At 32.3% G+C, this 12395-nt stretch overlaps 1 protein-coding gene across 3 annotated transcripts in view; it reads left to right on the top strand.

The window, feature by feature from the left end:
- Positions 1 to 12395, top strand: part of LOC143052534 (uncharacterized) — a 69794-nt gene that overhangs the window by 8118 nt on the left and 49281 nt on the right. For all 3 annotated transcript variants that reach the window (XM_076225588.1, XM_076225587.1, XM_076225586.1), the window contains exons 5-16: positions 622 to 1412; positions 2051 to 2193; positions 2421 to 2672; positions 3739 to 3933; positions 5107 to 5421; positions 6466 to 6608; positions 7345 to 7433; positions 7918 to 8051; positions 8412 to 8575; positions 9917 to 9994; positions 11176 to 11238; positions 11607 to 11707. In XM_076225588.1, coding sequence (XP_076081703.1) covers positions 622 to 1412; positions 2051 to 2193; positions 2421 to 2672; positions 3739 to 3933; positions 5107 to 5421; positions 6466 to 6608; positions 7345 to 7433; positions 7918 to 8051; positions 8412 to 8575; positions 9917 to 9994; positions 11176 to 11238; positions 11607 to 11707 — 2468 coding nt within the window. The remainder of the gene's footprint in view (positions 1 to 621; positions 1413 to 2050; positions 2194 to 2420; positions 2673 to 3738; positions 3934 to 5106; positions 5422 to 6465; positions 6609 to 7344; positions 7434 to 7917; positions 8052 to 8411; positions 8576 to 9916; positions 9995 to 11175; positions 11239 to 11606; positions 11708 to 12395) is intronic.

Here is a 12395-nt window from a genome sequence, read left to right as displayed (position 1 = left end):
ATGTAAAGGAAATATTAAGCTTCTCAATGATCAAAATGAGCATTTGTCAAACTGCTATGTAACCAACCAATTTTTTTACAAGAAAGTGATTGGTTCAATTTTTTTGAAATTTTTCTATTTTTTTTTAAAAAGTCAAAGTAAATATTTTTGTGGTAACAAAATTTTATGCAAATTAAACGAGCAAAATTAATTTTATTCAAGGTGTTGGGTACCACCTTAAAGATAAAAACAAGCAATAGCTTATTAATTCTCTCATAGAATTAAAATCAATCAATAAAAACCCAATCCGTATGAAGGTTAGATATATCCAGCAAATTCAGGAAAATGATACAATTGGTTTTCTCTATATTACCATGATTACCTTGTTTTTTATACTTTTAAAACATGCTTAATGATCAATTTCTTGCAACTCATGTTCAAGGTCATATTTGTTTCTACCCTTTTATGTAATGTAACCATGTGTAAATTACTATGATTTGGTGGTATTAAACCTGTTGGGTACTCAATTTTTAATATAAAATTGAGAATGGAAATATGTACAAAATGTATGCAGTTGTGATTTATTTTTGAATGAATGCTTTCGGAATTTAATCAGAACATTGTATTTTTTTTTTTTAACAGAAAGTAAAAACCCACACTGAAAAGTCGCAACAAGAAACAGAATCTAATAACAGTACAGTTTCAAATATTAGAATTACAGACGTGCAGCAGGTATCAGAAGGAACATATAACAGGACAGACACGGGTTCAGAAATTATGTGTCCTGAAATTAGACCTGTAAAACTAGAGATTGCTGAAGCATGGAACAGAAAAGTTTTAAGTCCTGAAGTTACACATGTAACACCAGAGCTGACAACAACATTAAACAATATGGTTACAGGTCCTGCTATTACCCCTGTAAAACTAGAAGTCGATGAAGCGTGGAACAGCACTATTTTAAGTCCTAAAACTACGAATGTAACACCAGAGCTTGCAGGAACATGGAACAGTGTAGTTACATATAATGAGTTTTCACAAGTAAGACCAGACCTGGCACAAACTTGGAACAGAATAGGTTTAAATCCTAAAATTACATTTGAAAGGCCAGATCTGGCAGGGACTTTTAACAGTTCAACTGTTGGAGATTCTGAAATTATCCCTGTTAAACTTGAAGCTGCTGGAACATGGAACAAATCAGTTACACCTTCTGAAATTACACATGTACATCCAGAGCTAACAGGGGCATTGGGCGGCACAATAAAGAGTCCTTACATGATGCATGCAAGACCAGGGGCATTGAACAGCACAATTACAAGTCCTGAAATTATAAATGCAAGAACAGAGTTGATGAAAGCAAGGAGCAACACATTTTCAAGTCCTGAAAATATGTATGAACCATCAATGCCAGCTGGAGATGTACAAATTGTAGATAGGTTTGTTTTTGACATATATGTTATGTACAGTTACTACTCAGAAAGAGGTTTAAAACCAGTAATTGGTTTCAAGGTTGTCCCTTTTTCTGAGTTTTCTTGTTGGTCCTAAACGTAAACTTTTCTCTTTGATAGATATACACACAAATGTTGAAAAAATCTAATATGAAAATATCCTCCATACAATTAATAAATCACATGTTTTGACAGAATTAGTTACTTCCATTATTAAAACATATAAAAAAAAATTGTTAGATTTAAAATTTTTTACAAGAGACATAACGACTCAAAAACTAACAACTTTAGGTCACCATACTGCCGTCAACAATCAGCAAAGCCCATAATGCATTATCAGCTATGAAATACATGGAAATGACAATTGTAAAACATTTCAATCGGGAACACTAATGGCCTATTTTATGTACAGAATATTGAAAAATAAATATAAATGATAAACACAAACAAACGACAACCACTAAATTACAGGCTCATGATTTGGGACAGGCACATACAGAAAGTGGTGAGTTAAACTAGTTAGAAAGCTCTGAATTAACCTGGGACATTGGTGTAGCAACCAAAAAATAAGATGTTTTACATACATTATTAAGTGTAATACATTGGTATTTATATTTTTTCTTCAGCACTTGTAGAATATTATATGGCAGTCATCAGAATGAGACAAAAGCAAAGAAAGATGTATGCAGTTTGTCTACAGAGTCAAAGGATAATGTACCACTGTATAAAAAAGTTATGGAATTTGTATCATCAGATAGTGTAGCAGAAGGTATAATTTATCCATTCAGGGGAGATAACTTTGTTATTTTCACATACCTATAAATTACTTGCATGCTTTTTTTTATAATATTAATAAAAATATAAAGACTTTTAATTGAAATCTTTGTTATCTAATTTGTTAACACATCCATAATATCATAGTGTCATTGTGCATTTTATGGAAAGAATATGTGAAAGGAAAACAATCTATTGCATGTATTAGTTCATCATTTGTAGGTGCTGATTCTACAATTCTTTGTCACAAGGAAAGTATTGAACAGAAGAAAAATCCACCACGGGAATCATCACAAACCTATTTCACTAAGAAACAAATAGAAATACTTGAATCACACTTGATAAATAGAAGAAATCTCGACTTCAAAATATTGGATGTAGCTAAGGAAGCAGGAATCAGCTTACAAGCTGCAGTAATTTGGTTCCAAAATGCCATTGCTGATGCAACATACCAACAAGGAGTGAAGATATTAGGTTAGCTTAAAATTTCATCAATTACCCAGTTTGGCATGCTAGAACTGTCATACTTAGGCCAAATAAAAAAGTATGTGTGGTTCCAGTTACATCTGAAAAAAAGTTAGTGTAGGTAGGTAGGGATTTTTTTTAATTTTATGTTTTTTTTTACATTGAATCTATGGGAGCAACATTCTGACTTTAACAGTGCTTAATGAAAAATTACAATAAAATCTTTAGGGAAGGCTATTTTTAAGCCGAAAAAGTAGAGACGGTAGGGTTACTGGAACCACACATATATTTTATTTGGCCTTAACATCATCAACAATATTTCTTAACAGTAAACTAATGAATTTCTGTGAGAACATTTTATCATTCCTTCAAATTTCTTGTTAAGAGGGCTTGTGGGTCTGAATCGATATTTTTTTCTTAATATAGGGTTTTGCTATATTTTTCTATAGATGAACTTTATTTCATACTTAATAGAAAAATAAAATAAAAAATGGGGTCACCGTTCATTTACGCTCACAATCTGTCTTCGCAAGAAGCATACATTTTTGTAAAGGTACTTTTTTCTGTTGAACTAATAGGAGAAATAGATGTAATATCGAAATAAAAGAACTAAATTACAGAAATCGCTCAAATTTTACAATAGTTTAGTTTAAGTACATCTTATTTGAAAATGATAATAAAAAATATAGGTCACCGATGAGTTGAAAAAGATATTTCAATTTTAATGCCAAAAAATTACAGAATTCCTTACTAGTCTTAATCGTTTTCAGATTTATAGTATACACATGAGATTTAAAAGGTGCACAACTTTAAAGTTTGAAAATTTTAAGATTTGGTTTCAGAAAGTAATCTGCTTAAAAAATCCACGAATCTTTCTAACATTCATACAGAATTTATTTTTATGTAAGGTCAGTCAAGCTTCTAATTTGGCCATACAAATAAATATTGTATAATAATTTCATCAATAAGATATCCTCATTTTTCATGGAAATCACATATATAACAGATTCAACTAACTACCGTATCCTGGAACAGGCATATAACTAGTAGACAAAAATTCCCATATAATTTTTAGATCAACAGAGCTGTGTATCAGAAAGTGATGAAACCCTTCACAGCAGAAATGTAGTCATGGAGGGAACAGAAGCTAGAGTAGGAACAGTGAACCAGTCTTTAGAGTATGAAGATAACAGTGTACCATTACATATGGAGGTTGATGAACTCATATTATCTGATAGTTTTGAGGAAGAAGAAAATGATTCAGAGACAGGTCTGTTATGAGTAGAACTAATAAACCACATATCAGACATGCTCCTTTTTGTTTTTGAAGGTGTTTGGCAGTCACTGTATTCATATACCATGTACTGTGGAATCATTATTATTCGTTGGATACCAAATTTTTGGGAGTTTCGTGGATACAGATGAACCACAAATTCAAATGGTCAACGAATATCAAATGTTCAATAGGGTTTGTATACAGAGATTGGTAAAACCACAAAATCAAATATCCACGAATATGCAAGTTTTCAGCAATCCACAAGAATTGATATCCACGAAAATAAATGAATCCACAGTACATGGTATTTGAATATATTTAACAAAGAAACACATGAATAATAGCTAACCAAAGGCATCAGGATTAAAATTCAATACGCCAGAAACGCACCTCGTCCACACAAGACTTACCAATGCCCAGATATAAAAGTTCGAAAGTCAAAACAAGTACAAAGTTGTACAGCACTGAGGATCAAAAGTTCAAAAAGGTTGTGCCAAATACGGCTAGGGTTTTTTGCTTGGGATAAGAACATCCGTATTATTTAGAACAATTTATGCTATTGGAAACAGTAAATTTTTTCAAATGAATATAAAAGATATACATGATACATTTGATATGAGAAATGATGAGAGAGACATAATTATTAATTTGTTATTCATCAATGCTGTAAGATTACTTAAGGTGGTACCCAACACTTTCACTAAAATTAATTTGGCTCATTTAATTTTCATAAAATTTTGTCAAAGTATGTATTTACTTTGACACTTTAACAAAAATATAAAAATTTAAAAAAGATTTGAACCAACCGTTTTGTCAGAAAAATTACACTGGTTATATAGCAATTTGACAACCACCAATTTTGATCATTGAGAAGCTTAATATTCCTTTTACAACACAACGTAATTAAAACGTTTAGCTGATTTTACAGAGTTATCTCCCTGTAGTGTTAGGTACCACCTTAACATTGTTAATAGTGTTAATTTGTTTGTTTACTTGTTTGTTGCATTATTTGATTGTTTACATGTTTATTAGGTTTTTTGTTTGATTACTCTTTTGTGGTGTTATTTGTGCATTTATTGCATTCTTTGTGAAAAATGTTAACTTGTATATGTGTTCTGTGTTTATCATTCTTTAAAATAGAAAAAAAAGTTCTTTTATATTTTACAGGTCTTGTTTCACCAGAAACAGATTTCACAGAAAAAACTAAAAGTGGAGGGACACAAAATAAACATAGTCGACGTGGTCAACGTACTTTGTTTAGGGAGTATCAATTACAAGCACTCAAATTTCATTTCTTAAGGGATCAAATGCCTCACACGGACACATTAATAGAAATAGCAAATTCTATTGGAATAAGTGAACAAGTGGCAAGAGTATGGTTCCAAAATGCTAGAGCTAAAAAACGGAGGGAATTAAAAACTAAAGAGAAACGGCGAAATTTTATAAGAAACAGAAATTTTGACATAAATACAAAGTTCAAAGGTTAGTTTACTCTCTTTGTAGTCAGTTATTTTTAATAGGAATAACATAAATGTTAAATTTGTAAAATCAGAACCACTTTAATGACCTGTTGGTGTGTCTGCCATTCTTAAATGACAAGTGTCATAATTGTAGAACAGAATTTGCTCATTTTGCCAAAGCACCTGACATCATGCTTACTTTTTGGATAGGTTTGTGTTGCTTAGTCTTCAATTGCTGCATGTTTTGTTTTTTATTGTTTGCAATTGTCTGCAGTATAGAAACTTTGTTTCTTATTGAAGAAAATGTGTGCAGAATGCTCCCTTGTTTGAGCAACAGACATAAAATAATTGCTGACCAGTCAAACTATGGTATTTTTAATGTACCGGTAAACATTACATTGGAAAAATATAGAAATAATGAAAACAACTCTTCATGAGTCCGATGCTCTTTTTTTGTTTACATTTATCAGGAACACTCATAAGTCCAATATTTGGTTGATAAAGCATCCTTATTACAGTAGGTCAATGTGACCTAATTTTCTGCTTCTTTGATTGGTATGAAGTTTCTCAGATATAAGGGTGACCTGCAGATAACACTATTAAATTGAGAAAGGAAATGGTGAATGTGTCAAAGAGTCAACAACCCAACTAAAGAGCAAAAAATACTGATGGCCATCAATGGGTCTTCAACACAGCAGAAAAAATCACATACCTGAAGGCGTGCTTAAGCTGGCCCTGCTAAACAAAAATGTGTATTAGTTCAGTGAAAGAGGGACGTAAGATACCAGAGGGACAGTCAAACTCATAGATCAAGAATAAACTGACAATGCCTTGGCTAAAAATAAAAATAAAAACAGACAAAATATAGTACAGAAGACACAAATTTGATAATGGAGGCCATACTGCATTTGCTATTACTAAACTCCAAAACATATATAAATGAACTAAAATTAAAAATCATACAAGACTTACAAAGGATAGAGGCACCTGACTTGGGACAGGCACAACAAATGAGGCTGGGTTAAACATGTTATGTGACATCTCATAAATGTTTGGTTTCTTTCAGGTCAACAGAATAAATTACCAAACTTGGATTGTAGTAATTCTAGTATGTACATGTATGAAGCAGACAAGGTAGATAATAGCAACCAGTTCGGGTACCAGTACCAGACCAAGATATCTGACAAACCTCTTGACATAATGTCAGTGGTAGGTAGCTATAGTGCTCGAAGTATGAATATCAGAACATTTTCTCATGTGTCTGATACTAACTTTTTTTTTTGCAGTATAGACATTTTGCATTTACTACAACATTTCTCTAGTACCTTAAAGTGTGTTATTTTTGCGGGTGTAAAATTTCGTGATTTACCTTGAATAAGGTATATGAAATATTTGGCTGTTATTATTTTGGCGGATTCAAAACTTTCAACAATACCTTTGATTGTACACTTTCAAAATTGGTGAAATTTATTTTGGCAATTTTGTTCTAACCGCGAAACTAAGCTAAAATTTAAACCCCGTGAAAATAACCTGCTATACAGTATTTAAATGCATTGTTGAGGATCATTACAGTATAATAATTAACAACAATTAATATTAAGCTGTCGTCCCATCCAAGGCCAAAATTGTAAATAAAACTGAAGGTGAAATAACTTTATATATGGTTGTCTAGATCTGTTTGCATGCAAGCAAGCATTAATCATTCATTTTCATTCTGTAAACATTTAAATTTGTTGTTCACCTTAACCCTTGAAATCTAACTACCAAAACTGATATTCTATGAATAATAATAATAATGGATCCACAATACAGTACATTACGTCTAGATGAGAAATACTGCAGTTATTATGTACAAACAGTCACGATGATAATAATTCTGAAATAAATGATTTTAATTTGAAAAATTGAATATCAAGTTTGATTGGTCTAAATCTGTTATTTGCAGGTTACCATCAAGACAGAACCAGAGGACATTGGTGAATCTGAAAAAGACTCATTGATAGAAATCGTAGATGATAGCTTGCCATGTTTGAGGTGAATTGAACATATTATTACACAAGTCAAAGTTGTTTAGTTGAACTGAGAAATAACAAACTGCATGTTTAGAAATTCTATGGCAACCATAGATTAATTGGAGAAAATTAGTGAATGCATTGATATAAATGTAATTAAAGCCTAAAGGAGCATCAAACTTTGGCAGGAATATTTCTAAGATTTCTAAAATGACTGCTGCAGAATTTTGTTTATTTTGCCTTGCCCAATGGAAGTGATCCTTGCAAGTTGAGAATATGTGAACCAATTCAATGTTTAGTAATATTGTATATGATTTTCATTTTGGACTTAGGTGCAGCAAATTTTTAATAAGGCAAGCTTGGAACCTTTGAATAGGCCAGTTTAAAAACAGTAAAACAAGAATCGGTTCTTCAGTTCAGGCCTGGTTTGATTGGTTGCAGCTGCCTCTGGCTAACTTGAAGTATTTAAAAATCAGCTTTTCAAATCATAACATTATCTATTGTAGAAGGGATAGACAGGACATATTGTATAACGGCTTACAAAATGAGGACAAAGGCTATCAGAGTATGGAGTGTCGTGTTGTTCCAGAACATATGAATGTTGAAGAATTTATATCATCTGATCAATTTGATAAGAAAGGTTAGTGTATTAATCTTATTATACCCCAACTTCATCATACCCCTGCTTTATAAAAAAAAAGTGGGGGTATACTGTTTTACTTCTGTATGTCTTTCTGTCCATCCATCCGTCAGTCACTCCATCCATCTGTCTGTCAATCCCATGAATCTTGTTTGTCATATCTTTCTCAGGAACTACTTCAAAGGAAAAAATTTTGGGAAAGATTTTTTACCTTTTTTTCTCTTTAAAAAAGAAGGAAGGAATTACATTTAAATCCTGTAGAAAATCCTTTTATTTTTTAAGTCTCAAAATGCAAATGGTAGAATTTCAGAGTTGTCACAGAAAAGAATAATGTTCAACATAAATATGAATATTTTGCAGCTCTTCCATCTCTTAACAAAGAATCTACTGCTAAACCTTCTGAGATCATGAATACAGAAGAATTGATTATTACTGATATCAGAGAGAAAGAGATTGGAGATACAGTGGACAAGGAGATGGAGTCAGTAACATTAGCCATTCATACAGCTGATACAAGGATAGGTGTAAGTGATGCTGTAAAAACAATTTCAATGCAGTGTTCTCCCCAGGCCGTTTTAGCGCTGCGCTTTTCAGCGCTACGACAATTTCCCGCTGTTCTATTGCACTGACTGCAGTGCTATCGAACGCAAGCGCGTCTCTATATTTTTTTCGTAATTTTTACAAATTTCCCGCTTATTTTTCACTTCGGATCACGTGATCGACTGGTTTACTATTTCTGAATGAATTATTTCCGTTGTATTAAGTAACTCCACGGGACCAGTCTAATATATTTTACAAAATGGCGACTGAAAGATCAAAATAAACAAAGACTTCAACATTAACATCTATTTTTTTAATTCAAAGAATATATTGAGGCATATATGAATGAAATGAGATGAAATAAATTGACCGCATTTCCCCACGACACTCACAAAGTGTTTTACGAACTTTTAACAAACAATGATTTTAAAAACGATCAAACACAGGGATTTGTTACAATTTGCAGGGTTTACTATCCATACGAACCCTGAAAATGAGCAAGTATTTGAAGTATTAATTATCACCTATTCGAACTAATAATTGTTTAGTCAGCAATTCTACAGTAATGAATTTTACCATTTGAAAACAATTGAGAGTATATGATTAGAAAAACAAACCCCATGCTGATACGTCTTGAGAAATTCACTTTCTCCATGTCCAGCTTGGATGAAGCCATTTAAATATTATAAAACATAACGGTTAGAAAAATGAGAAATCATTATGCTAAAAAATGTCAATTTCTGTCAAACGTCGTAAGTTAACAGTACACTGCTACAGTGGGTTACAAAACCAAACAGTGAAACACAGAAGCTGACAATGACTTTATTGTTGGTCCTACATGTCCTGCAACATCACCTGTTAGTGCTAAGCGAGCATTGCATTATTATTTGCAGGATGGGTGCTATGTGTTCAGCAAATTCCTTAAGTATGCAGTTTGGGATGTTGTCTGGTCAAGACATTTCCAGACAATAACATTAACAAACAAAGGGGTAACTTCCATGAGCATGACGAGGACATCATATTCATTACAAGAGAAAACATCAATAGCATAATATAAGAAAAAGTAAAGGGGTTGGCATCAAAAGGCGTCATTATGTAGGAAATTGATAAAAATAGAAAGTGATAAAAATGTTTAGCCGATTTTTACAGAGTTATCTCCCTGTAGTGTTATGTACCACCTTAAAACAAAACTCAGTGACCTACCCCATGACATATCATAAGTGTTACTAGCTGGTGGATAGTTTTTTCGCTGGTGATACTGTATAAACAGCAAACCTGTCTACTGAAAATCCTGTAACAACAATGTATGTTTGTGTTTATTACAGGAAATTATAGGCAAGACAAATAGTATCAACTTGAAAAATAAGGAGAATATTCTTGACTCATGTGCTGACCTTATACAAGTAAGATTTTTTTTAAGAACGATTTATTTATTTATTAATTAAGAAATGATTTTTGGGTAACAATTGGATGAAATGCATTCAATGTAACTGACTTGATATCTAAATCTTCCAAGGTTTATCTCAAATTTTTGATACACAAAATATAGTGCATTGATCATAACATTCTATATACATCTTATCAGAAATTTATCAATGTTATATGCTTAGATATTCAAGTCACAAAAAGATGTTACACCTTTCAAGAAAATTACATAAATTTTGCAAGTTGCAGGAATCTAATATCTGTTCTAAAAATATAAATGATGTCATTGTGAAGGTCATCTTTAAAATTGGAGTTATCTCCCATTATCCAGAACTGTAGTTGAATTATCTACAACCAATGCTTCATTGACAATTAAGATGCAATATTTAATTTTACTTCCCACTGATAAATTATGCAATTGATTACCATTCAGTGCTTACAAACAATTTGATTATCATATTATGTATAACCTGTCCTGCTTTGGACTGAATATTTTGTTTAATAAAATAACAGTTATGCAGACTTCATTCTCAAATTTCAACTCCTAATAATGACTTCATGAATTTTTTTGCTAGTTGGGCCATTCGTGAGGGGGAGGACAGGGGTAAGGGAGACAGGGAGAAAGGGGATAGGAGAAAGGAGAAAGGGGGTGGGAGAAAGGAGAAAGGGGGTGGGAGAAAGAAGAAAGGGGTAGGAGAAAGGAGAGGAAGACTGGGAAAAAGGAGAAAAAGTTGGAGAAAGGAGAAAAAATAAAATATCTCTCCTTTTAAATTTTTTTCTAATATTTCAAGAAAAAATATCTCAAAAGGAGATGTTTTATTCTAATGGGAGAAAGGAGAACGGGGGTAGGAGAAAGGAGAAGACGGGTGGGAGAAGGGAGAAGGGTACCCCCCTGTCCTCCCCTTCATTCGTGTTGTTCAGTTTTTGCAATATTACTATCACAATAGAGATTGTTCACTGCAGGAATACAGAATTGTGATCATGTGGGCTTGACATCTTGTCCTATTTCTGTTTGATATGAGATAAAACAATGGAAATACACAGTACATATTAAATGTATTTTATCATAATACCGGATTTCAAAGTGCTTTTTAAATTACTAGACTAATATTGTATTTGTACATGGGAAAGTATTTACCTACAGATGTTTTAATTGTAGGCAATAAAAATATTAATGGAGAAAACAATAGAGTTGGAAAGAGAAATAGTGGCACAGGGTAGGGTGAGTAGTTTATTAATTTGGTAGTTGAAACAAATTAAAACATTTAACGGAAAAATGTTGGATTTAATAAACATTCAGTTCCTACTGTTTGCTCTATTTGTCGGTGTACAAATGTCCCTATTGTATATTATATATATATATATAATTTTATTTATAGTGCAACCTGATATAACATTTTTACATACACTAATACGAAGTCAATCGGCCAGCCTTTAAAGGCTTACAAAGCATTGTCAAATAATATCTGTAATTAACACTATTATTAAAAGTATGAGATTTATACTTCAAGTAGATTTTTAAACAGGATTATTTATGTGTCATGATGAGAAAGTAAGTTCTGAGCTCTGATTTTTGAAATTACATTACAGGCAAAATCTTCCCAAAACGAATTTTATAAAAACAGTCATAGATGGACAGAACGTTTGTTATCAATAACTAGATCTGTTGGCTTAGGTGTCACAGCGATAATGTAAGTAAATTGAAAACAGATTATTACTGTTAACTAATTTTAGTGAGAAATTTATTTGCGCCACTTTCACAAGAAGGAAAAATTCTGAATATAAGTAAGTGCAAACATGTTAAACTTGGATCTTCCATTATGTAAAATTAAGAATGGAATTTATGGGGAATGTTTCAAAGAGATGACAACCCGACCAAAGAGCAGACAGCCTAGGCCACCAGTGGGTCTTCAATACAGTGAAAAACTGCCGCACCCTGAGGTGTGCTTCAGCCGGCCCCTAAACAAAAACATATACCAGTTCAGTGATAATGGACGTCATACTTTTGACTCACAAAGGCCAGAGGCTCCTGACTTGGGACAGGCACAAAAAATGTGACAGGTTTAAATATATGTTTTTGATACATCAAGACAGTTAGAAAATCATGAAAATGAATTGTCTGAATTGAGTAAGGAAGTGTTAAACAGGAAATGAAGTATCTTCTAGAAAATTAATGTTGGTGTTCTGCATGTTACACAGTTGATAGTCATGTACATGTATCTAGACTGTAGAAACCTAATACATGCGTGCAATCATTAATCAAAGATCAGCTGAAAACTCATATTAGTTACCTCCATATAACTACTGTTCCATGTCACACAAGGGGAGTAATATGAATAGGGTACAATAATATATTTGAATTGAAGTGGAGATAACTCA

The sequence above is a fragment of the Mytilus galloprovincialis genome, chromosome 11, assembly GCF_965363235.1.
Source record: "Mytilus galloprovincialis chromosome 11, xbMytGall1.hap1.1, whole genome shotgun sequence".
Classification (NCBI taxonomy): Eukaryota; Metazoa; Mollusca; class Bivalvia; order Mytilida; family Mytilidae; genus Mytilus; species Mytilus galloprovincialis.
The sequence above is the reverse complement of the archived record's forward strand: the minus strand, read 5'-3'. Positions and strand labels throughout refer to the sequence as shown.